This window comes from Varanus komodoensis, unplaced genomic scaffold (assembly GCF_004798865.1).
Source record: "Varanus komodoensis strain SLA01 unplaced genomic scaffold, ASM479886v1 scaffold16, whole genome shotgun sequence".
Lineage (NCBI taxonomy): Eukaryota > Metazoa > Chordata > Lepidosauria > Squamata > Varanidae > Varanus > Varanus komodoensis.
The window spans coordinates 4904178-4930818 of NW_025335468.1; the positions used below are offsets into that span (position 1 = coordinate 4904178).

The window sequence follows — 26641 nt, forward strand, 5'->3', positions numbered from 1 at the left end:
AAGTTCTCGGTGCTCAGGAAAGTGGAAAAATGTGAGCCATTCCTTTTATAGGAGCATGAAGTTTTGACAACTAGCTGTCAATACTCGGGCTTCTTTTTAAATTTTTTTGCCAGGGATTTTTTGACAGAGACTTGAGAGATCGGTAGGTTTGGATGACCCAACAACCCATTTTGCATCCAACAACCTCTAGGACAAGTCACAAATGGTCAAGGTGACTGTTACCCTCACACAAGCCACCCTGTGGGAAGTGGTCTTGGCTCACACAATATGACAACGTGCTGTGGCTTGTCACCCATGATGGATTGTTGCGTTGGGCAGACCTGGTGAATGCAGCAGAAGCACCATTTGAATTGGTTGCTCAGATGAAACAACAGTGTACACAAAAGTGATGATGGAACAGAAAGGCGTTCATTGTTTTCCTTTCGGTGGAACAGTTTGTTGTACAGGAAATGGCACAAGAATCAACACAAATCTTATAGTAAACCAGCAGACCAAAGAATACATATGCGAGAGGGGGGGTGGGGAGAAGAAAGAGCCTGGGATGCTTGCCAGCTGTGTTTATAGAAGAACTGGATTGTCACCTGGAGATAGTATCTCACAAAAACAAAGTGGAATTGTTCTAGCACTGTCCTACTGGAAAACAAGGCAATGGGTTGCCTTTAAGGAGAATTAAAACGTATTACCATCTTTCTACCTCATCCATTTTATAACTGTGTGTCTTCAATATGAGATCCTCTATTAATCATAGCTCAGAGGCTTGGGGGAACTTTCTGAAATGTACATCGTGTAAGTGAAAATAGCATCTCATTAATGTAAGAAAAACAATAACAGAAAATGTTCCCATGGGATGAACCAGAATAATCAGTTGACTGGCCTCAGCATGCAGTTCTGCTCGTTACATGCTCGTAAGTAATTCTCATTTGTTTTCAGTGGGGCTTACCCCCAGGAAAAATGGCACAGGATGGCAGCCTTGGACTTCTCTTTGTGAAGCATCTTTTGCAAGTGTTGAAATACGCACTGTTGGGGTCAGCAGTGCAGTGGAACGTACTGAAGCGTCATTGCTCAGTATGGCAGTGTGCACAGAGATGTCCCCCAGGAGAATCCAGAAATTCAGGCTGTGGTGTTGATCCATATTCATAGGCCAGTTTTTGTTTTCTCCAGAAGCAGTTCTTTCATACTGCTCTTGAAGGGGGTCTTAAATCCCCCTTCAAGAGCAGTCCAACCCAAAATATTTTAAACAAAGAACAATATATTTTTATTGGGAACATTCATTTCTCCCAGCTACTGTGAAGATTTCTGCTAAGCTCAGAGGAAACAGAAAAGTCTGGAGTGATGGACGTCATTCAGCACCAGTGGTGCATCACTAGAAGTCCTGACTCGACTGATTGTTGGTGATACCAACCGTATCAGTATAATATGAACAGACTGGCACATGCAGAGGGCAAGCATGGGCAATGGAGATAAATGTTTTTTGTGACTTTAACAGTGAGTGAGTTCAGGCTGGAACACTGCCACTGAAAGACTGCAAAGCTGATTTTCTCAGTTAGTTACAACTCACAAATAGTCACAAAACTATTTATTAACCAAATATCATAAATCATTTGTTATATTCAAGGATGGCAGTGATCAAAATGGCCAACAACTACCTTGCTTTACATTGCTCAGAAAATAATCGTTTCTTGACCACAAAACCAAACCAAACTTCTCTGTTCACTAATCTTTCCTAAATACATCTCTAAGTATATCCATGTTATGTCTGAGCATCAGGGAGAGTAAAGAAGTAGTGTTACTTACTGCGGTTCTATCAGAAATCTTTTGTGCTTGATGCTTTCCAAATCTGTGTAAGTGCATCCCAAATATTTGTAATCGCATTGCATGCTCTGTCTGCTGCAAATAATTTCCTTATTCTTAGGTGCAAGTTTTGCAAGATTCACTGCTTGGAAAATGCCATGGAGGAAGGGCTATGAGCATGGCAGCAGTGGGGGGGATGCGTTTTTCAAGGGTAATAAAGTGAGAGTGTAGTAAAGCCCACTATCAGACACTTAAATCAGTCCTGTGGCTTGAGTCTTTTCCAGACTGGACTTCTAAGAAGTGATAAGTTTGCCTTTTGTGAGGGATTTGTGGGGTTATGCATACAATGTTGGTAGCTTCCTACCACCCTCGCATGTTATCTCATGGTTTTCTCTGCTTCCCCTGTATTTCCTCACACCAGAGAAAAGCTGTTCATTCTTTTCTAGTTTGCTGTGATCTACAAACGAAACAAAAACAGTGGTGTGGCTGTGTGGTTTTGGAAGTTTGCGGTGCTGGGTGTGGGTATGTGATGTGTAAGGTGATGCAGCAGGGGGCATGTGTCCCGGGAAGCTTAAAAAAGAAGACATCATGAGTGCTTTTCCTTAAAAAGAATAAAATAAAACTCTTCCTGTGAGGGTGCATGTGCATGCACACGTGCGTGCAATGTCGGAGGGAAAATGAGTGGAGGGGAAGGTTTACCCCCCATCCTGGAAGACCATCGTCCCAATCTGAATCAGGGCCATGTGTACTTACATGGGAGCAGAAGCACAGCAGTGAACCTTGGGGCTGCAGAACTGTACAATTCTAAGAACTGCAACACCCACTTTGGCACACAGAATGTGGTGGACGGGAGCAATGAAGGGCGGGAAGGGCTTTGGCTACATTGCCACTCACCAGTGTGGGCAGAAGCTTGTGGTGCATACTAGCAATTTCCCCGCACAATGTGGGCAGCGTACAGAAATTCCTCTTGCACTTTACCATGGAAGTCCAATGGCCGAGTAGTGGAGCTAAGAGCCCTGCTGCCTGGAAGGGGGTTTGGTTCTCATTGAGCTTTTAACATGAAACCGGAACATGCAATGAACTGTATGAAGTTGCGGAGTATTGCAGTGACCCAAGCATGGACCTCTGCTGGCTACAAGGTGCCGAGCTCTTATCTTCTAAGCGTGCCTTTCACGGCTATCGCTGGCTGCTCTGTAGGACAAGGACCAGAGGTCAGAGAATGCTCATTGCTGAAATGCTTTCCAACAGCTTACTTTTTTGAGTGTGTTAATTCGAGATCTTGGAGGTTCTTCAGGATTCCCTGATGAAATGCAGAGGACAAATTGCCTTGAAGCTGATTCTTTCCGGGAAGGGGATCTGTTCCTTCTCTCTGCAAAAGTTTCATTCTGACGGCAACATTTATCCCCGCCAAGCGCAGCAAAGGCTCTGGCTTTACAGGCATGTTTCATGATTTTTTTAAAGAAGAGGATATGAAGCCCAGGTTAACACAAATGATGTGTGGTTTTGTTCTGTGCTGCTTACTTGGGAGTAACTGCAATTGTTTCAGTGGGACTTTCATCCAAGTAAACATAGCTTCAGGCTGTTTATTTAGGAGAACATGAAGACAGATTTATCAGCTTATTTTAAGACACAGAATCTTTCATCTTATTCCATTTGTGTGGTTTCCTCTCTTTTCCTTCTTTTCTCTGTTCACAGTGTTCCAGCATCAAGAACCAATCTTGTTAGAGGAATATATCCTAAAACTGTACTCCCTGTGACTAAAAGGCAGAGTCATCACCTCCTGTGACTGACCATGTTCCAGTTCAAGATCAGAGCTTTCAGGCTAATGTCAGAATTTAATGACTCCCAATTTATGATTTTGTTCATAAATGATTTTAAAAAACAAATTACTCTTCTTCTTCACCTAACTCCATCATCCTCACTGACCCATAATTAAAGTAAAGCTAAGAAATAGATGATATATATTTGCTTTCATTTAAAGAATACTCATAAATGTAGGTGCAAGGCCAGGTTTACTAAAATGTAGGTTAAATCCTTGATTATATTATCCTCTGTAAATTCTAATCTTTTCAGGTGGCTGGCAGTTGAAAAATTAGTTTACTGTGGCTCTTTTAAATCAGTAGCAATGTGATGAAGTGATTTTTTTTCATGCTTTAATGTGTGTTTCAAAAGCTTTACATCAACTGCTTTGGACTGCCAGGAATAAAAGTTGAGGTTGCATCTGCTATCTGGGATTAAGCCCACTGAATTCTGAGTAGACGAGAATAGAATTGCACTGTACGTTCCTATACAGGAGGTGTAAAGGTCCTTGGAAAGTGGCTTGCCTTGTTGTAGCAAGCTCAGCAATTGGGATATTTCGCTGCACTGCCACAGGGCAGCCTTCTCCAACCTGGTGCCACGTGTGCCCTCCAGAGCAGTTCTCCAGCCACCTCGGCCAGTGGTGAGGGAGAGCAGCCTTCCTAACAAGGTGCTTTGAACTCAGAGCAGGAGCACTGGCAGGCAGGGCCGTCTTAACACCTGATGGGCACTTGCCTGTGGGCCCCAAACTAATCTGTGTATGTTAACCCTTGGAAAATTGGAAAGCTTCCAAAATTAACAGTCGTTGTAGTTGTCGTAGGGGCCCCAGTACACTGCTTTGCCCGCGGCCCATAATGCTGTTAAGACGGCCCTGTTGGAAGGACTTCCCTACATGATGATATGCAATTTGTGGAATCGGGTATGGTATGGCTGATAGTTTGCCTGCCTCTTCCTGACTGGCACTGATCCTGAGCCAAGGTTTAGTTCTGTCTCCGTGACGGCCAAAGATTTTTTAGTGGGGCGGGGGGGGGGGGGGCTAGAAACACAGTTTAGGCTGCACTCACTCACCTGGGAGTATTACTGACTTTAACAGAGCTTGCTTCTGCAGTTAAGGTTTATTCGGTGGCCTAATGAGTTAGACAGTTGAATTTTGCAGAATTAAAGCATGGATTTTTATAGGTTCTCCTTTAAAGCTACCATCTACATGTTGTGGCATCCTTTGTTAGAACACCCATATAACTATCCTATTGGAGCTTTTCTACATGCGTCATATAACCCGGCACCTTACCAAGGCTGCTGCTTCTACTTTCTTTGCCAGAGGACTAGATCATCCTTCCCACTAGGTATTTTTTCACAGGTTTCCACCTCTGTCTTCCTATAAGTTCCCATATGCTTCATTATATAACTTAAGACGCTGCTATAACATAGAGCAAAATTGCAGAAATACATCAGGATTCTGTAGTGAATGATGGCACCATCTAGGAAACTGCCAGACTTTCCTCATTATTGAAAAAAACTTCTGGTTTGTTTGATGGCCCAGCAGCCAAACCATGGATTGACTTTTGGTAAGGCAACAACCCACGGGTTAGTTTCACTTTGCGATGCTGCTATGTGCAAACAGAGTCACTGCTTTGGTGAGTTTCCTCAGCTGTTTCAAAAATTATTTGCCATGTCATGTGAGAAGCTGCTTTTCAGGAAATGCCAGCCCAAAATCCCCTTAGTCCTAACAGTAGTTGTGCAATTCTTTCAACATTGACCTATGCGCTTGAATTCAGCCAGGTTTGTTGAGCTTTAACCTGCTTCTTCCAACTGCTTTGTGAAGCTAGCTGGCAGTTTTATAAAAGCAGATCATTTATGTTGTGGCAGTTCCTCCCAGTAGGAACTGCTGAGTAAAAACATTCCTATTCATTCTCCCCTTCTGTTGACTGAATATCTCAGTATTTTGTGCTGTTGTGTCATAATGAACATAACTCGTCTACATTGTCACCCATCCTGAAACCACACACTGAGGGGTGTGTCATTGTATTTTTACAGTTTCTGTTGTAGATTGTCATTTATCCTTTTCATCATGCTTCATGATTTTTGTTTGGGACAAACTATGAGATTTCCCCTCTGTAAGTTGATATCTTAAGATTTATTTATACTTTTTCCCCCTATTCAGCCAGAGAAACCTAGTAAATAAGTCTGCAAAAGATACTAGCCCAAAAACTATTGCTAGCCTTCATGCCTGCACATACTAGCCATTTTTGCCTGGAATTTTAAAAAATAAAGCATGGTTGCCTGGGGCTGATTTTTACGCGCCATGGGAGACTAGCATGTGTCTATTTAGGCAACCAGACCGACAGACAGGCAGTTGTCATCTTGTCAGGGAGAAGGGTGCCCCTGGCCCTCTAACGAGGAAGATGCCAGAGAATGCGCTGATTCTCCCCCCGCTGCTGTCATTTGTGGTGCAGTCTGGAGAAGGTGAGAAAACAGGGCTCTCTCACCTGCACAGGCATAGGGACAAAGTGAGAAACACGGAGCATTTCTCCTGTTGGTCAGAAGAGATTCTGATTATTCCTTGTCTTCCCTTATTTGTGATAGGATATGAAGAAGCCTCTGCCCGTCTCTCCAAGCCTCTATGCTCTATGCACGCGAAAGGGCTCTGGGAGGGACAGAAGGACTCAGTGCTGAGTGACCATAGAATGTGTCTGACTAGAGCACATCATGAGAAAGGCGGGGCTGGATGAATCACCAGTTGGAATTAAGATCGCTGGGAGAAATATCAACAACTTCAGATATGCAGATGATACCACTCTAATGGCAGAAAGTAGAGAGGAACTAAAGAGCCTCTTGATGCGGGTGAAGGAGGAGAGTGCAAAAGTTGGCTTGAAACTCAACATTAAGAAAACTAAGATCATAGCATCCAGTCCTCTCACTTCCTGGCAAATAGATGGGGAAGAAATGGAGGTAGTGATAGATTTTATTTTCCTGGGCTCCAAGATCACCGCAGATGGGGACTGCAGCCAAGAAATTAAAAGACGCTTGCTCCTGGGCAGAAAAGCTATGGCTAATTTAGACAGCATACTAAAAAGCAGAGACATCACCCTGCCAACAAAAGTGCGTATAGTCAAGGCTATGGTTTTCCCAGTTGCAATGTATGGCTGTGAAAGCTGCACCATAAGGAAGGCTGAGCGCCGAAGAATTGAGGCCTTTGAATTGTGGTGCTGGCGGAGACTCCTGCGAGTCCCTTGGACCGCAAGGCGATCAAACCGGTCAGTGCTAGAGGAGATCAACCCTGACTGCTCTTTAGAAGGCCAGATGCTGAAGATGAAACTCAAATACTTTGGCCACCCAATGAGAAGGAAGGACTCCCTGGAGAAGAGCCTAATGTTGGGAACAATAGATGGCAAAAGAAAAAGGGGACGGCAGAGGATGAGGTGGCTAGGTGGAGTCACTGAAGCAGTTGGTGTGAGCTTGAGTGGACTCCGGGGGATGGTGGAGGACAGGAAGGCCTGGAGGAATGTTGTCCATGGGGTCGTGATGGGTCGGACAAGACTTCGTGATTAACAACAACAACAAGAAGAAGAAGTTAGGCAAGTTCTGTGGGCCTTCGGTGGTGGGGTTTTGACCCAGGTCATGTTTGGTCAGAGGCCACAGTGTGGCAGAAAAAGATGAGCAGCAGAAAGCAGTGATTCTCTCATTAACAATGGCAATTTCCCAAAAAGCTACATCTCTGTATAGCCTAAACTTCCTACCCAGCAAGTGCCATTTCCAGCTTCTGAGGACCCTTGGGCAAATTGCCATGTGGTCCCCTCCCTCCATGAGCCTGCTTTCTCCCTGCCCTCGGCTCTTCCCATCATTGCTTGCTCAACAGCAGAAGAGCTGGGCACAAGCCAGTAGCAGCCTCAACTTCTTTCCTTCCTTCCTCCCTCCCTCCCTCCCTCCCTCCCTCCCTCCCTCCTTCCTTCCGTCCTTCCTTCCTCCTTCCTTCCTCCTCTGTTGCCTGGACCAGAGCAAGAAGCAAGTGAGCAAGCAGGTTGCAAGGGTGACAAGGAGGAGAAAGTCCAGGACTACCTCACTGGAATCTGGATCCCTGCCTGATAAGTTACTGCAAAGTTACTTATTTGTTTGTTTTTACAGAGCAAAGAAAGAAGTATTCCAACTCCAATGTCATAATGCATGAGACGTCACAATACCATGTGCAGGTGAGTCAGAAGTATTCAGTATGGATGAGCAATAAACTTGTGCAAATTAGACATGCTGCTGATGACATGCAATTATATTAGAACAGTTCAAATGGCATCTTTATAACCATGTTGCCCAGCACAGTTCAGAGTGTTCACTGTGAACAAACAACAGAAGCCCAACCCATAATATGCTGATAATATTGAAGGCTAATAAGTATTATTCATCTTTGTCCTTCTTCCTCATTGCTTTCCAGAACTCCAATTATTTCAGTGGGACTTTCATCCAAGTAAACATAGCTTCAGGCTGTTTATTTATTTCATATAACCCACTGCCCTCCCAAAAATTTACCTAGACTAGTGGTGAGCAGAAGGTGGGTTGAGATCTGCTGGTAGATCTCTAGGGGATCAATGACCATTTCTCTCACCCGGTGATTTTGTTATTTCGGTTATAAAAGATCTGTCCCTAGTGGAGGTGAAAACTGCTAGATCTGGTTGTTGAATTTGAGATTAACTGTTTCTCCTGGGTTACTGGCACAAGAAACTCATGGTAATTCTTGAGTTGGTGGTCTTATGTTGTTTGGGAATGTATTGCCCTGGTTCACACATAACACCAACCCAAAGTGTTTAATCCATGGTTAATTTAATCCATGGCTTTTTGAGTTTTGGGTTAACATGATTAGCAAACCCAGACACAATCATTCTAATGGCACAAAAAATCCCAGAAAGAGAACTTTTCATTTGTTGTTGTATTGGGGATGCTGGGTTGTTTCAACCATGAGTTGTCATGATACATAAACTTAGAAGCATGTGTTGTTTGCAAGGCTATAGAGGTGGCAGACAGGTGTGGTAAACAAAGACACAGAAATAGCCCACTGAGGGCTTCTCTCCATGAGGCATTCATTGTGTACATGGGATCCCTGACTCAGTCATGAATATTTGTGGATCCTTTTCACAAACTTATCTGAGTTTTCTGGCTATTTTCGTGACTTTTTCAACAATGAGAAAAGTCTGGTATTTTCCTAGATGCTATTCTCTACAGAGGTTGGGGTTGGGGTTAGGGTGTATTTTCATAATCCCTACTATCCCCACAGCATCACCTTGCGTTGTTTAATGGAATCTGAGGGGGAAAACCCCAAGTGTGGGGTGGAGGGGGGACTTGTGTGAAGGACACTCTAAAGGACACTCATCTCACAAAGAACATGGGAGGAAGACGCCTCAGTGAAGTGCCAGATCAAATATCGAGAGGAGCTCAACATGCCAGTATTTCAATACCAAAAAGACATTTGTGTTACAAGAAGAATGCTGTTGAAGGAGGAGGGAAGAAACCAGCCAACCTAAGGACTGACGCACACATACACACAGCACTTTGTTCAATGGCCTTCCAGACAAATTCTGCATAGTTAAACCTATGGGTTAACCATGGGCTAAATAAGCTCTGAGCTGATGCTATGTGTGAACCAGGTCATTGCCCCTCCCTCTTTTTCTTTCTCATGCGGTCTCAGGTCTCTCAGACAAAGTTCAGTACGCTGCCTTCCTCTGGGATCTTAATACATGCTTGCTTAATTTTTATAGAGCGGCTGGGGGATGCTGATGCAGACCCCGTTCAAAGGGTTGTGTGACTGTATGGATGAGAGGGGACAGAGCAGACATGTGACCCCGTGCCTCTGTCTATGCTGATCTCACATGGGTGAATGCATGAGCCCTCCGGGAGTTTCATGTTCAAAGGGCCCCCTTTCAAAAACCGTCCATTAATAACCTGCTTATATAGGTATAATATTAAGGAGCTGTAGACCTAATTGCTAGGAAGGCTAGAGCTGTGCTTCTTTTTTTTAGAGATCAAGCACTGAGCTTATCCTCGGCAAACAAGCAATAAAAGGTTGCAAATCATTTCCACTGGAGATTTTACTCTTGCCAACAACCAGAATGCCTTTTGATTGCTATTACCATATTTTTCACTCTATAAGATGCACCTGACCATAAGACGCACCTAATTTTTAGAGGAGGGATCCATGGAAAGCTTCCTGATAATCACAGGCACATTCCCCATCACTTCCCCATCGGCTTCATTAAAAGACGGGTTGCCATTTGAAAACACACACCGACCTGTGATTAACAGCTCTCACCTGCGCTGGAGGAGGGGGCGGAGCAGGGTGCGCCAAGCGTGTGCCGGCCAGGTGTGGTGCAGCCGGGCCGGCAGCGTGCCAGCGGTGGTCTTCCAGGCGGCGGCAGGTCTTCCCGGGCGGTGGGGGTGAGCAGTCCGTCTCTCCGTGCGGCCAGTGGGTTAAAGCCCGCGGCTCCTCCTCCTCCGTGGCAGGTCTTCCCGGGCGGTGGGGGTGAGCAGTCCATCTCTCTGTGCGGCCGGTGGGTTAAGGCCCGCAGCTGCTCCTCCTCCGCACCGCTCCCCCTGAGCGGCACAGCTCTCACCTGCGCCGGAGGCGGGGGGCGGAGCAGGGCGCGCCGAGCGCGTGCCGGCCAGGTGGTGCCACGTGGTGCAGGCGGGCCGGCAGTGACCTGGGCATCGGGCACACATTTGCTCTATAAGATGCACAGACATTTCCCCTTACTTTTGAGGGGGGGGGGGAGGAGTGCGTCTTATAGAGCGAAAAATACAATAATTGCAGGCACTCAGCTGTGAACCGATTTACTACCTTGAACTTTGATCAAAGTAAATGTGATAGCTGTCAGATAGGCAGTTCATCTAGTTTCACTCTTAGTTCTTTTCTGTAAATATTGTGCAAAAAAAACCCTAGAGACATAAAACCATTTTAGAACTTTGGGCAGGTCCAAGTTTTTTTTTCCTTTTTAAAAGCTTTGCCAATCAAAATCCAAATAAAAAATTAGCAGCACCAGCCCCTATGATGGGCTGAGGGATGCTCACCGTATGCACAGCAGCTTGCACATTCCCAAAGCTCAGGCGTGGCTGGCGGCCTGGGGCCTCTTCCGCACGAGGAGTTTGCTTGCCGAGGCGTCTTCTCCCATTTTCATTGTGGCAGGAAAAGTGTGTTCTTCAATCGCTTTCCTCCCTGGGCTTTGCATTTCTTTGCCTTTCCATATATTCTGTTAAAGAAGCACAAGGTGGCCCTGTGGCATGCTTGGATCAGAGCAGATTTGTGGTTTTTCAGGAGGCTTTTGTTCCAGTTTTTCGTGATTTGATGCCAGACTTTCCTCAGTTAAAAAAAAAAAATACAAAGAAGGCTGGAAAACATGGGAGAGGTGCTGGGGAAGACGGCAGCCTCCCAGAAAAGCACATCATGTTCAGTGGGTGAGGGATCATGAGTGCGCAACAGATGCCTCATGCGGGGAAGCCTCCGAAGCATTGAAGTTACCAGAGTTAAGGGCCGGCTTCACGCTGCTGCGTCCAGCGCTATCCCAACGCCTCCTCCTTCTCTACCGCAGCGCCTCCTTGGGAGGCAGCCGTGTGCAGCAGGGAGGGAGAAGGCGAAACTGGAGTCTGCCGTGCTTCCCCTGCCAGCAGCTCTCCCAGTTCATCCTCTGCTCTGAATGCTCACAGCCGGGACCTGCAAAGCAGCCTCCACCAGGCTCTCTGCTCCAAGAGCCACTGTGATGCGGCAGCTAAAGTGCTGGACTGGGGACTCGGGGGATCTGGGTTCTAGTCCCCACCTGGCCATGAAGCTCATGAGTGGCGCTGGGCCAGTCGCAGACTCTCAGCTGCAGCTCCCTCACAGGGTGGTTTCTGTGAGGAAAGAATGGAACTAGGTAAGCTTCCTTGCAGGAAGGAAAAAGGTGCGATACAAGGGTAGTGGAATACTAATATTTCCTTCCCCCTTCATTTTTTGAGGATACAAACTTGGGGAAATGTTAGGGTACTCATCCTGGTCTCCCTTCCTGGCTTCTACCTTGCCTTTGCTCTTCCCTCCACCCCATTGCCCGGCTGTTTCCCCTGCCTCCCAGACACCACCCCCTTGAGTTCCTGTTTAACTAGCCAACCCTCCACAGCATCATGACCTGGCTAGCCGCATCCTCCATGGAAGACCTTTTGTTGTGGTGCCCACAGCAGTTTCTCAAATTCCCAAATGTGCCAACAAGCCCCAAAGGGTTGGAGTCCCCAGTCCCTATTCTTTAATCTATTTTCCTGGCTTTTTACCTAGAAATGCTTTAAGTTGTAGGAAACAGGATGTGAGGATTTTAGCATCTGATGCAGAAGCTCCAGGTGGCAGGTGGCTGAATGAGGGAGATGCACACAGCCTCAGTGGGGCTCCTCATCCATGGCAGCTTTTATTTGGAGTTTTATGAGGCTAGCCACAGTGCTGGACTCTATTTCCAAAATAGGTTTTCCTTTCTAGGATAGATCCTAGAAAGCTCAGAAGGAAATCTGCCATAAATGAGCAGTGTCAATAGCATAGCAGTCTCCAGCTTCCTTGGCTAGGAACAAGTGGTGACCTGACCATGTTTGCTGATGGCACCAAATGATTTAGGACGGTTACATCCAAAAGAGTCTATGAGGGACTCCAAAGGGGTCTATCCAAGCTGGGAGGATGGGCATCCAAGTTGATCGTACGCAAGTGTAAAGTAACGCACTTTGAAGCAAAAGGTCCCAACTTCAAGTATAGGCTAATAGAACCTGAGCTAGCAGGGACTGACCCAGAATGGGGTCTTGGGATTGTAATCAACAGCTCAGTGTAAATGTCGACCCCCATATGTGGCTCCTGTGAAGAAAAGCAAACTCTGTGGTAGGTGTAATTAGGAAAGGAATTGAAAGTAAAACTTCCGAGATCACATCGCCCTTATACAAATCTTCGCTGTGGCTGCACTTGGAATACTGTCAACAGTTCTTGGCATCATTCAGACGGAAACAGTGGGGAGAGGGGCAACTAAAATGCTCAAGGGGTTGGAGCAATTCCCTTAGAAGGAACAGTTTCAACAACGGGGATTGTTTAGCCTAGAAAAAGGGCTAGTAAGGGGATTGATGACAGAGATGTTTAAAATTATGCATGATATGGAGAAGGTGGGGAGGGAGACGTTTTTATTCCTTTCCCATAACACTGCAACCTGAGGTCATCTCATGAGGCTGCGAGGCAGCAGCACAACACGGATCGGTAGCAGGCACAGAAGAAGTACAGATCAGAGGAAGCCCTTCACTCAGCACATAGTTGCGCTGTGGAATTCACTGCCACGGGAAGTGAGGTGCCCACCCATCTGAACAGCTTTAAAATCAGATTGGCCGAATTCCTGGAGGATAAAGTTATCAGTGGCCGAAAGTCTGATGGCTGCGTGCTGCCTCCTTCACCAGCGGTGGCCTGCCTGCATGCACCAGTTGCTGAGGAGCTGGGCAGGAGGAGGTCTTGCCCCCATCCTGCCTGAGGGATCCTGTGGGCAGCTGGTTTGCCACCGTGTGCACGGCATGCCGGGCCAGATGGACCTTTGGTCTGATCCAGCGCAGCTTGTCTTACGGTCTGAGGCGGTCAGCATGCAATGTAGGGTTAATGGCCTGGGCTTCATTTCCTGGAGAAGGAGGTATGGAGCGCAATCCCTGGAGAAAAGGGCCTAAAATAGCAGGGTGGGAGAACTAATCTAGGAAGCTGCATTCAGCCATTGCAAGACTGACTATAATGGGGTCATGGGGAATGTCTTCTCTTGCCTTTGTTTGGTGCCTCCCTCTGCTGGCTGATAAAACCACAGGCAGAAACATTGTTTGTTTTTCTCTCTCTCTCTGCCTGGGAAGCGTAGTTGTTCTGCACTGTAACAACGGCAAGCGGAGGGGGGAGAGATTAGGAAACCGCAGCCTTCCAGCCTTGTCTCCTTGCACTGCCAAGAATTGCAGTGACACTTGTCCACACAAATTGGACAGAAATCACCTGACTCCTGCCACTCCCACGGTCAAGAGATCCTATCATGTTAGACCCGCTGAACGCTTTCTCAGCCGGGACAGCAGGTTTGGAGCCCGCCTGAAAATGACTGCGTGCACTGTCATGCCCAGCCAGCTTTTCTACTGCCTGCGGAAAGCTGCATTCCTAGCTCTGGCTTGCTGAAGGGGAGCACATGATTATGCAGTGCAGGGACACGGAACAAGGCAAGGGCACCTGCGTGTTGGATTCTTCCAGCACACACCTCATCATGTTCTAAGCATACACCTGAAAATGTATTGCAGCCGTGCGATTCACAGATACACCTTTGGTGTATGCAGGGTGAGCGTGCTAGTCAGGGAACCAGGACTGACTGGCTCTTTCCTTCCCCGGCACCCCTTTGCCTTGCTGTCCCCCCTTCTTCTGAGCTTCTGCCCTTGCTAGTTCTCTCCCACAAGTCACTTTTGACTTGCAAGCCCTTAGGTGATTAGCCACATCCTCTATGGGAGCCATTTGGTGGTGTTGCTTGCAGGAGATCCAGTTCTGAGACCGTGGAATGTATGGCTGCTCATGCATCCATTGATGAAGAAGCAGGCAGTCACATCCCTAGGAGAAGACAGAGTAACCTATGCTGATTCTGCTGTGGGGGCAGGTGGGACAGCAACAACTTGGATGCATCCAGATGTGCCGTCAGCTTGCCTGATTCACAGTTGTTTTCCTCATTATTACCCTTTTCCCACTATTTCTGTCTTTTTGTTTGTTTGTTTGTTTGTTTGTTTGGTATCAAAGAGGGTCCAAGACAGACAGGGCTGTACCATAGCCTTGTGGCTGCTAGCACTGGGACGCCTCTATCTAGAAGCATGAATAGATGTGGTCCTTGAATAAAATCCATTGGTGCGCATGGAGTTGAATCGGTCTGTAGCCTCTCCTATTTAGTCTTGCAATTATGGCATTTCTCCTCCCTCCACACCTCTTGTGAATTTGTCCCTCCAGCATTTAGCCACCTTCATCATGGACAAGAGTGAGGGCAGTGTAACAGTGGATGATGCCATCAAGAAGTTCAAGCTGCTTCACTCAAAAGAGAAGATCTGGGCTCAAGAGATGTTGCTGCAGGTGAATGACAAGTCCATCCGACTTCTGGACTGTGAAACGCAGGTGAGCAGCCAATTTCCTTCTTAAAATGGAAACGGGTGAAGAAAAGCATCTGATGAATGTAAGCATTTCATTAGTTGAATGCACCCCATTTCCCAATGGGCTGAAGGACTGCACCAGGTTTCTGTGTGGATGTTAAGCAAGATGGAATGACTGCTGAAACAGCCATGACAAAAGTAGAAAGAGCTGCTGATCTCACCCTGTTTGTGTAGCAGAAGTACAGTGCCTGAGTTACTTGTGTGCATGCATAAGACCGATTTAATCGACCCACCATGGTGATGAATTAGCCATTCATGGAACTACTTTCTGCTCCACAATTGCATTTTGTGCAGCTCAGGAAAATATATTTGCATTACAATAGGCCCAAGAGATCTAGACCAGATTTGGAGTCTGGAAAATACGTTGCTGAGATGCCTTTCTCTGCACTGGGAATGTGCAACAGGAAAGGTGGATTATTAACCTTCTTTCCCAGGTAGTTCTATAGCAGAGCCAGGAACAGAATGTGTAACTTTAAGAAAACTAAACAAAGCACACTGCAGCCCATCCCTATGAAGGCCCGGACGAGGGGCTTCCCAGAGTGCATCTGGTGACCTGCCTGGCCCGTAGCCAACCATGTAAACTAAAGCAACTACTTCTGGGGGCTGCTGGGTAGCATTTCAGGCTGGCATCTGATCAAGTTTCCTACGCTCACCTGATCGCCCCCAGCTGTGTTGGACTACAACTCCCATGATTCCTAGCCAGCATGGCATTCAGGGAGGAGTTTTCCAGTTGGGGTTATGAGAGTTGAAATCCAACATGGCTGGAAGGCACCGGGTTGAGGAAGGCTGTCATGGAGCATATTATTCACTCAGGCAAAGAGTTTACCTGCCTCTGGAAACATGGATCTGACTTACATTTTCAGACCATCACATTGAAAGAATTTATTTCAGTCATAGACCAGTAAAATACAGCACAGGAATATTAAAAACAAATTGGTACAAAAAATACATTAAGATAGGACACCAGTAAAAGGAAGTGATTAAAATACCAAAATACTTATACTACAATAAGATCAATAAGTACAGTAAGAATTAAACTTTACATAGAATAATTACAATAGCCTAGTTTCAATCCATGTAGACCTAAGATAGACTGGACATGCATATGGTGGGCATGTCATGAGCGGAGCCAGCTGGATCCGGGGATCAGACTAGATGGCCCGGGAGACCCCTTCTGACTTGCTCTGTTTCTGTGTTTCTATGCCAACTGCACAGAAGCTTATGCAGATTTTGTCTCAGTGATAGACCAGTGCAAAGAAGAGCAATAAAAATACAATAAAATGGTATAGAAAACATCGACAAGTGTAAAACAGAAGGTAGGAGTATGCCAACCCATTAAAAATTAAAATTCAAAAAATTTTATTTTAACATCACCTTCCAACAAGGTAATCCTCCAATGGGAGTGATGGGAAATACTGGGGTAGTGATTGATTGATTGATTGATTTAATCAATCTAATGATTAATTTAATTAATTAGCATAATCTAATATGGGCCAGCATAATGGATTAAACAATGCTTTTCAATTTTCCCAATTAAAATAACATTTTAAGATGTACTTTGAAACAAAATGTAAGAAATGGAGGCTAAAAATTAAAATAACCTAAGCCATAAAACTAAAACATGTACTGCCACAAAGATGTATATAATAGTAATAAAAGCTTTGCTAAAATCCACAGCTTAATTGTACAAACAGTATAGATTTATTAACGAATAGCATAAGATTTCCTTACCTGAGTATTGCCCTATAGAAAGTGGCTACTTGGTATGTGATCTTAGCATCTTTATCTGATAGAAGGAACTAAAGTTTGGCTTTTTTGGAAAGAATCAAATTATCCTGAAAGAGTGGAATAATGAACTCATTACATGCCTGTCTGTAATATGGGCATGAAAAAACAGATGTTCCTTTGTCTGGTATGAACAAAGCCTTTTCACCAAAGGGAATATTCTTGTACTTGCCTTCAAGAAGGAAGAGAAAGCACAAGGCAAGAGAAAAAGCCCTTCTAATCCCTTTACCTTCCAAAGATATCAAATCGTTTGCTGGTTCTGCTCAGGATTTAACTTCTCCCCTAACCTTTATATTTGGTAAGCTGGCTTGATCAGTTTGACATTCAATTCTCTGTTTAAGTAAGTTTTGCATGGTCTAATTCACAAGAGAGAAGCATTTGTGGGGGAAAGACCAATTCTCTGCAGATGGCTCTGAAAAGTCTTCAGCCAGTTTGAACTGACAGTTGTCACAGAAAACCAAGGGGGAAAGACCTCGTGGGTTAAGCTGTCCCTTTAGCCACACACATATATATAGACAGACTTTGAAACAATCACAGTTCTGCAGACTTCAGAGTTAGAGCAAGGAGAGGGGGTAACACAAGGAAAGTTTCTGGCCATCTCGTAAAGACTTTTCCTCAGCCTCTGTTCAGAAGGTGCCAGTTCTTGTTCTGTTCCTCTCCCTGTGTTTGAGAGACGGGAACCCCTGTGAATGGATTTAAGGTGCTGTCTGGAGGCAGAAGTGCACCACAGACTCAAATGAGCTTCGATTGCTAGGAATCCCTAGCAGATTCCCCACTCTTCCCCACTGGAGCAGTTTCCACAGACTTACTGATCATGGTTCAGACTGTCCATAATTTCACATAAATTTAGTCATAGAATAAAATGAAACGTAAAAAGCAACAACCAAAAATGCACATTTTCCCCATGCAGGCTAAAGTGTGAAAATATGCATTTTTTACAGATCTGCATATTTGGAGAACACTTGCAGGAATTTGCTTATGAACAGCTTTTTTGTAAGGTTCAGTTCTGTCAAGGCGTGGATGATGGAATTAAAGCTCCAGGACAATCTACAAAGTGTAGGCAGAATGGATTTTACAATGTCTGTAAACCTCTAACTGTGAAGCGACCAAAGGCTACAATGTCTGTGGTTTTCTCCCTGAAATGGCTGTTACAGTGGCGGAATTCAGCAACAGAGGGTTTTTCAGTACTGGTGTTGTACTCTGTCTCCTATTACCTTTCAGGAAGAGCTGGAAGACTTCCTCCTGCCAACAGTCCTGCACTGCCGAGTCGAGCAGAACCAGTTGTGCTACCCCTCCATCCTCCTGCTGGTGTGTCAGGACTCGGAGCAGCACAAGCCTGACATCCACTTCTTCAACTGCGACGAGGTGGAGGTAAATCAGGAGGCCCTCACCCTCTCTCCCTTGCTGAGGGTGGGAGCAAAGCAAAAGCAAGAAATCTCCACGGGTTGCGACTGGAGGTTAAAAACAGTGGCATGCTGAGTGCTTGTTGTTCGGAGTTCTGGGTATGCTCGGGGCGTCCCTTGCAGGCAGAGCCTGGGTGATGGAGGGATGGAGGGAGGGCCTTCTCCTACTGTTTCTGACAAGAAGGGAGCCCTGCTGGGCTGGAGTCTGGCCCTGGAGGTGAGAGAAGAGGGAAAAAGCAGCAAGGGGCTGAGAAAACAAAGCACGGTTTGTTCTATCATCTGCCAAGCAAACTCTGGATACAACAAACCATGGATTAAATAAACCATGGATTAGTATTATAAGCAAACCAAGCCTGTGCCTGTATGCTTGTTCTTGGCATAAAAACAGCATTAAAATATGAAAGGCCATGCCATTACACAGTGCAGATTTATTTTCATGCTGCATTGATTGATAAGGCAGTTATGCATGTCTATCTTCGCTGCACAAGCTGTTTCCATTTTCCAGACTCTCCTGATTTTGTGTTTTAGGCAGAAATTATTCATGAAGACATAGAAAGTGCACTTTCTGACCAAAAGTTGGGAAAGAAGATACGGCCGCAGACACTCAAGTAAGTGGCCACTACTAATAGGGAGGTTCCAGCACATGCCCTCACAGGAAGCATCACTTGTAGTGGCACGTATAATCCACAAGGCTCTTGATCGGCCCCAGTTTTAACTTCCCATCCCTCTTTAGGCTATTGACATTTTAGGTGTGCACTTTGGATGTGACTATATTAGGATTAAAGAGTAGCAAAATTATGCATGGCTTCATTTATTGGTGGGATTTGAACATACCAATTTGAATGAAGGTAAGCCGGGAAACCAGGGAGATACAGAGTGAACATCTTTTGGCAGCTAAACGAGAAGGTCACAGAGATTAATTCTGATGCACATTAATCTAAAGGATGTAAATCATCTTAATAGGTCTTAGTGATAGATAAAACACCCTGAAAGAGACCGGCATGAGGCTACAAGCACAGAAAAGTGCAGGATTTGATATATAGTTCAGTCCAGCATGCTGAGAATCTTGGTCTTGAGTGGGGTTAGTCTTGTAAGCACGTAGGCAAGAGCTGGTGAAGCTGTGAATGCCAGAGAAGTCTGGAAAAACGTTCAGCAGCCAGTGCATCGCCCTTCCCACTCCAGTCCTGATTTGACTAGCAGAAGCAGGGTGACTAGCAGAAGCAGGGGCCTGATGTACTGCCATGCTGCACTATCCAGAAAATTTGGTACACCAGAAGGTGCTATTGGCATTCACTAGAGTGGATTATGCAAGCACGTGCCGTATTTGTTAGCGATTGTGCCCCATGGAGTACTGGCACTTACTTGGCATTAACCCATATATAGGTTTGGGCAGCATATGCAACATATACACAAGCCACATATACAACTCTGTTGCATTTGTGTAATGTATATACATTGCAGAATAAACGCTTTTAGATGGCCTAATGACTGAGCTGGCCACAAACTGTATCAGGCACTGGACTTTTGAGGTCAGCTTATAATTTTTTTGCGGGGGGGCACTACTGGGTGTTTCTCATGCCCCGGAGGGAACAGGGGACATGGTCTAATAAAATATTCCAGTCAAGCAGCAAAACAAGATCTTCTTTGATCCCCTTTGGTTAGTGCCACCCGCAGAATAGCGTGGTAATCAGAACGATGTGTGGCTTCCTCTGCAGGGTTAACCAGGAGAAGATAAAGCAGAGGCAATCCATCCTCCCTCCGCCTCAAGGGCCAGCTCCCATCTCTTTCCAGCATGACCCAAGAGGCTACCCGAAGAACAATGTGAACCGAGCGGCTGCCCTCTCACAGCAGAATAACCCAGGTACACGAGGCAGCAGGGACTGGGCAGTTCAGACCGACAGCGAGTGTGGCCAGGATCCACCCAGGGGTTCACGGGAGCCTTGCGTCGCCTTCCTTCGCGCAGAACAGCCAGTGCTGCTTCACTGCCCTTTGTTTCCATTCATTGGTGCATGTTAAAATCCAGGAAAGCAAGTCAACATGAATATGCCCACACATATTTCCTGCAGCCAGACATGCCTCAAGGCAGCCTTGCCCACTTCGGTGCCCTCCAGATGTTTTGGATTACCACTCCCCACATTCCTAGCCATTAGCTATGCTGGCTGGAGCTGTGGGAGCTGAAGTGCCCAATACCTGGAGGGCACCAGGTTGGGGAAGGGCCCAAAAGGGGTGTTTGCATCTTTTAATAGGTGGTATAATACCGACTTCACATCTTAATATGAACTGGCATAATTTACACTTTTCAAACCAATATGTGCATTTATCTTGCTCAGAACTGTGATGCAGCTCTCCACTCAAAATACACACAAAAATGCATGCACTGGAGGAAAATGCATGCATTTTCAGGCAGATAAATCCATATACACATTTTCATGCAGGTTTTGAATGTTGCCAACTGATGCATAAATAGGATGGAATAAAACACTTAAAAATGTAAAGATTACAGACACTGAAATAGAGAAATAACCTATCCCTGTGCCTTTCCTCCTTTTATACCCCACCTTTCTTCCACTTCCAAGGAATCCAAGGCAGTTCACCACCTTTCCATTTTATCCTCACAACAACAACCTTGTGAGGTAGGCTAGGCTGAGAGGCATTTACTCTCCCAGTGAATTTCATGGCTGAGTGGGGACAGGGCCGTCTTACAGCATTATGGGCCCCGGGCAAAGCAGTGTACTGGGGCCCCTACGACAACTACAACTACTGTTAATTTTGGAAGCTTCCCAATTTTCCAAGGGTTAACAGACACAGATTAGTATGGGGCCCACGGGCAAGTGCCCATCAGGCCCATGCGTTAAGATGGCCCTGAGTGGGGACTAGAATCCAGATCTCCTGAGTCAAAGTCCATCCCTCTTAACCACTACACCACACTGGCTCTCACATGAACATGCACCTCGGGAGTTTGCATTTATCTATTTACTTAACTGATTACTTTTTACCCCATTTTTCACCAAGGAAATGCTGTTGCAATGACAAATAAGCAGAACCACGTTTGTAAAATATAAACTTGGTTGAAACTTTGACTTGGTTAAAGCGAATACCTTAAAAACACAATTAAAACACAGCAGCAAAATAATAAAACTGTGCCCAACCCAGCAGACCAGCTTACATGCCAAAGGCCTGCGAGATTCAAAACGTCTGTGCCTGTGGCAGAAGGGCAGCGGAGCGGGGGCCCACCTTACCTTCCTCAGTAGGGAACTCCAAAGGTGCTGGCCTCCAGGAGGCCCTAACAACGTAAGAGAAGCCACACGGGATCAGACCAAAGGTCCATCTGCTCCAGCTGCCGTACGCACGCTGGCAAGCCAGCTGCCCACAGGATCCCTCAAGCAGGATGGGGGCAAGACCTCCTCCTGCCCAGCTCCTCAGCAACTGGTGCAGGCAGGCAGGCCACCTCTAGTAAAAGTGTTAGCACATAAGCTAGCAAGGCCGGCAGCCACTAGTAGCCTCCTCCCTCATGAATCTGTCCAATCCCTTTTAAAGCCACCCGCACTGGTGGCCATCACTACTTCCCATGACAGCAAATTCCATAGTTCAGCTGTTTTTTTGTGCAGAAATACTCTCCTAAACCTTTCCCCAATCAGTTTCATGGGATGATCCTGATTTGAGGATTAGGGGAGAGGGAGGAAAATGTCTCCTTCTCCATTCACTCCACGCCATGCATTATTTTAAACACCTCTCTCATGTCCCCCCTTACTCCTCTTTTTTCTAAGTTGAGCAGTCCCAGTTGTTGAAGCCATTCCTCAAAGGGGAGCTGCTCCATCTTCCTGATCATTTTCAGTGCCCTTCTCTGTACTTTTCCCAATTCAATGATACTCTTATGCAGGGCAATCTTATTTAGGTGAGGCAGCCAGAACTGGACACAGTCTTCTAAGTGTGATCATACCAAGGATTTGTATAAGGAGACTAAGGTCTTGGCAGTCCTATTTTCAACTCCATTCCTCATTATGCCCAGTGTGGAGTTTGCCTCCTTCCTAGCAACCGTGCACCAGAGGCTGACATTTACACTGAGCTGTCCGCCACTATCTTCTGCCTGGCAGGCAGATGTTAACCACATCAAGCTTTCCCTTTATTGTCCTTATTGTTTACTCTTCTATGCATGGATTCTTTTTGAAAAACATGTCTAAAGCAGCTCAAGATGGATGGAAAACATGTTCCCCCTAGAACTGCTAGTTAAAACTGCTGATTCCCTGGTCCTGAGAAACAACAAGGCTGCTTTACAATCTAGCTTTGCATAAGGAAAATAATGTAGAACTATTATGGGAGATGGATATTTGTTTATGTGTTATGAGCCCCAAATGGCTTTGCTATGCAGTAGCTCAGCCAGTAGATGGGCACAAACATCCACCAGCCTCGTGTGTCACAGGATGGCTTGAAAGATGACTTTTGCAGATTGGCAGCCCACCCAGAAGCAAGAAGGAGCAGGGTTGGCACCCAAGACCTCACAGGGGCCCCTACTATGTAAAATATATGCAAAATGCTTGCTGCGTTTTGATAAAAATAACATTTTATGGTAAGATTGCTGTTTTCCCTCATTAGACTTATTCCTAACTTCATTGTTCACTGCATAATTTATGAATATGTTAATGTCATTCTTATATATTGAGGCTAGGGGATCTGTGGCCCTCTGGCTGTTGTTGGACTTCAGCTCCCATCATCCTTGAGCAGTGACTGGGCTGATGGACTGTAGACAACAAACTCTGGGAAATCAGCAGAGCAGCTCTGTTGAATATGGCAGAGCCAGAGGCAACTTCATGCTGTTTTTGACAATCTATTAAGGTGGAACCTGGCATGTACCATGGAATATAATAACCCCCTTTGTTTAATACCTGTTTTAGGCATACAAAAAACCTGTTTCAACAAGTAGCTTCATTCCTTAGCTTAGAGATGATATTTTCTGCATTCTGGCTCTTTTGTCAGAATCCTTGCTGTGTGTCACTGAAAAGCTTTTAGAAATATCCTGGAGACATGCTTCCTTTGCAAAGACAGAATTCCCCCTCCTCCCGCAGCTGCTGGAACACCGCAGGCAACAAGATGCAGCCCTGCTGGAATATTGATTGATCTGCCTCTTGGATTTCAATGGGTCGCTTCTACATCAGGCTCCGAATGTATTATGGCAGAGGCACTTATGCACATTCCATGCTTCCCCCACAACCCGCCTTTGTAAAGCAAAAAGGATTCTAATGAGAGTTGTACAAGTTCCTACTGAGTTGCTCTGAGTGCTGTATAAATATGCATAAAGCAGCAGTCATGCAGAAATCCGGGCAGCCTGGGGCCATTGGGCAGTTCTCTGTTTATTTTAACCCCTCGACTGATTTCCTATTCATTCTGTTCATCTCTCATCATTTTCATCCTTTCTCCTTTACAGCAGGCAACCTTTTTGCTTGCTGGAAGGCTGATGGATGGCGAGGAACTACCATGCACCCGGGGCTCTTCTGCCCTATTGCTTTGTGGCCAGATCCTTTGTGATTAGATTCAGGATTGGGTGGGAAACCATTTTTTGACTATTCTCATTCAGTTTGATAGGAAATAAACTGCTTTCAAAAATAAATCCAAATGAGAAAAAAATTCAGAGATGTCGGCATGAGTTCAGCCACCGGTGAGGTGGCCAAGGAACATCCAAATGTTCTGTCTGTCATTGCACAGGCATCTCTTCAGCAGCCTGCAGCATCCCCCTCAGTTCCTGATGCTTCATGGGAAGGGATCATGAATTCATTCCTCCCACGAGGCTTTTTCCAGTCAGGAAGCACAGGCACCTGGGAAGCTGCTGAGCGATGCAGAGATGTGCAGCAGAAAGGAGACACCCACCATGGCAAAGCACTGTGGAAGTGAAGGGGACAATGAAAAGCCCTACCAGGCCTTCGGGAAATGAGAAGGCAGATTTTGGCTTAGCATTAGCTCCACGTCTTCCCTGGCGCTGGACACCGCTCCCCACACCAGCAAAACACACCTGCGTTGTGACGGATGCAGATGGGGAGCCAGCCTACCGGCACAGCTGATGCTTTGGCCACTTGCAGGGGCAGCACAACCTTCCCCTCTGAAACCAAACATCCTTACGATAAGAGAAAGACGCTGTGCTACAGTCCCTGCCAGGGGTGAATCCTGCCTGTGAGAAATGGTTGAGCATTCCTCCTCAGCTTGGAGAAAGTCAGTGAAATCATTGTTCCATCATCCCCACTGCAGCTCCTCTGCCCAAACATTGGGTGGAAAATTTCAGGAGGCCCAGCACTAAATAAATCTGGGATTTCCTGGGCAGTCAGTGAGGTTTTGATGGAGCCATGGAGAGAGTTACTAACTTTTCCTTGTTGTTCTGGCCTTGCTCTTGTGCCTACAACAGCACCTGCCCTGCAGCAATTTAGCAAGTGAAACTTAATCCATTGATGCTATCTTTTTATTTTGCCAGAGAAAGCTTTCCCTGTTCAGCTTTTGCATACCTGCATGGGACTTAAATCCCAAGATCAGGCCTGATTATGGAAAACAGATGGCCACCTTAGCCACAGTTGCATGGGTGGGAGAATTGCCTACAACCCCATGCTGCTCGTTGCATCTGCTCTTTGTTTCTGCCCTGCTTACGTGTGAAATTTTGCAAGCTGCCACCACGTCTCTTCAGTGTGGGTGGACAGCATTTCCCCCACTGCTAATCACTAACCCTTGCATTTATGGAAACTAGCTGAACTGTCCCTCCATGATATCAGGGTAGTTGGGGTAAGCAGGAGGAACTGCTTGCATGAGTCCAGACTGATGCAGCAGGCTCAGTGTCATCTGACCTCCAGCCCCTGGCATCCTGACCCTCCTCTTCCAAGGGTATTGTATCCAAAGCAAACAGATTCTGTGTCATGGCAAAGCGGGACGGAAAAAAGAAGATATGCACTGGGTACTTGTAGGGGTTGAGCTCAAGCAAACGGTCCCACTGCAGTTCTTATCCAAAAGATGATAAGATGGAAGATCTGCCAAATCATGCTAGATGAATTGTCTAAGTCAAGGCTGCTCTCTGGCAACCAAGCAAGTCAAGTATACCAGTAAGGATTGCAGTAATGGAAATGGGGTGCTTCTGGGGGGCGGCTCCTAGACGCAACTGTTCCATGCAACTGTTCCATGCAACTGTTCTGTCTTTTTGACCTTAATGGATTTCCCATGTCATGGGGAAAAGACAGGAAAAATCAATGAGAAAACATGGGAAAGTTAAAACACAATTGTCTGGACTCTTCATAAAAATTGGTGCACAAAAGCAGGATTAAGGCATGGTAAAACCTCATTTGGAAGTGCCCGTGATGACTCATCCTTCTGAGATATTTAATTAGCTACATTAGTTTCAAAATTGTTCTGTTTGCTTCCCTTGACAAAGTGGGAATTTGACCGACTGACTGTACATTAATAATAATTACTGCAATGAAGATGAGTTTTTGAAAGGCAGATATTTTGCATCTACTCCTGCTTCCTCATTGATAACTAATGTGTTCTTTTTCTGTTTTTCACAGAATATGATCGAAGAAATTCCAATTCTCAGGAACAGGAAGAGTCCAGGGCAATTCTTGCACAGAAGATTGAGAAAGAAACGGTTAGTGATAATAGGCTTTTTAAAGTGTTATATGATGTGATAAGGATTTAGGGCAGCATATTCTGTTTTAGTCATAAATTTGAATGTCAGTTTTGTTTTGTTTTTAGAGTAAAACCTGATGTGATGTTGTTGTGTGAATGCAGTTAACATTCTGCAAATAACAAACTGCAGCAAAGACTAAGCAACCTCTGGACTGGGGTTGATGGGCAGAGTTAACTCTTGTGGACAAGATCCTAAAGACAAATCACTCTCCTAAGCTGCTATTTGCCTTTTGAGAAAAGCCCCTATTGGCATCTGTCAAAATGCCGCCACCATCATCATCATCATCATCTTTTCATTTCTATACTGCCCCAGAGCCGAAGCTCTCTGGACAGTTCATAGAATAGCAGCTTCATAGAAGCGATTTTTGTTCGGATTATGGTAGGGAAAGAGGAAGAGTGGGTTCTGGCAACACAATAACCCACAATCAGGAATAGAATGTCTGAACCCTGATTGTGAACCCTGCACTGTTAACAATCCATGGCTTCTTAACAGTGCCAAAAAAACCCATGAAGAGAACCCATGATTTTTTTGTTGGGCCGTGAACTGTGAGTTGTTCACCCTGTTGTTTTTTTTCCCCCTGGGCTGGGTTCAGACAACAAGACAACCAGATGCCAACAACAACCCATGGTTCAATGACAACCCACACACAACCCATACTCAGTCCTTGGATGTGAGTTATCAGAAAGAAATGTCTCCTCCCCACCCCCATGGTTTCAAGACTGCCCCTTTGCTGCTGTGTGTATAACCCAAGATGTGCATGTTAAATATAATAAACATGTTCTTTTCTTTGGCCCCTGGTAAGGAAGAACAGAATGCGTTTGAGGAGAACACGCAAAGCCTCTGACCATTTGTGTATTGATTTTGTTATGTGTCTTTGCAGCAAATCCTGAACTGTACTCTTGATGACATTGAGCTGTTTGTTGCCAAGCTTCAGAAGGCAGCAGAAGCATTCAGACAGCTGAACCAGAGGAAGAAAGGAAAAAAGAACAAGAAGAAGGCACCAGCAGGTATAAAGAGCTGGACGACAGGAGCCTAGATAGAAAACTAC

At 45.7% G+C, this 26641-nt stretch overlaps 1 protein-coding gene across 2 annotated transcripts in view; it reads left to right on the forward strand.

Moving 5' to 3' along the window:
• The window catches only part of EPS8L2 (EPS8 like 2), a 99443-nt gene that overhangs the window by 45264 nt on the left and 27538 nt on the right, over positions 1–26641 (forward strand). Inside the window, exons 1-8 of one of the 2 annotated variants that reach the window (XM_044426146.1) lie at positions 7114–7163; positions 7711–7775; positions 14555–14716; positions 17758–17907; positions 18468–18547; positions 19655–19800; positions 25472–25551; positions 26474–26600. In XM_044426146.1, the coding sequence (XP_044282081.1) occupies positions 7746–7775; positions 14555–14716; positions 17758–17907; positions 18468–18547; positions 19655–19800; positions 25472–25551; positions 26474–26600 (775 nt within the window). In that variant the 5' untranslated portion in view covers positions 7114–7163; positions 7711–7745. Of the gene's footprint in view, positions 1–7113; positions 7164–7710; positions 7776–14554; positions 14717–17757; positions 17908–18467; positions 18548–19654; positions 19801–25471; positions 25552–26473; positions 26601–26641 lie in introns of those variants that run through there. The other variant, XM_044426145.1, reaches the window with a different exon arrangement.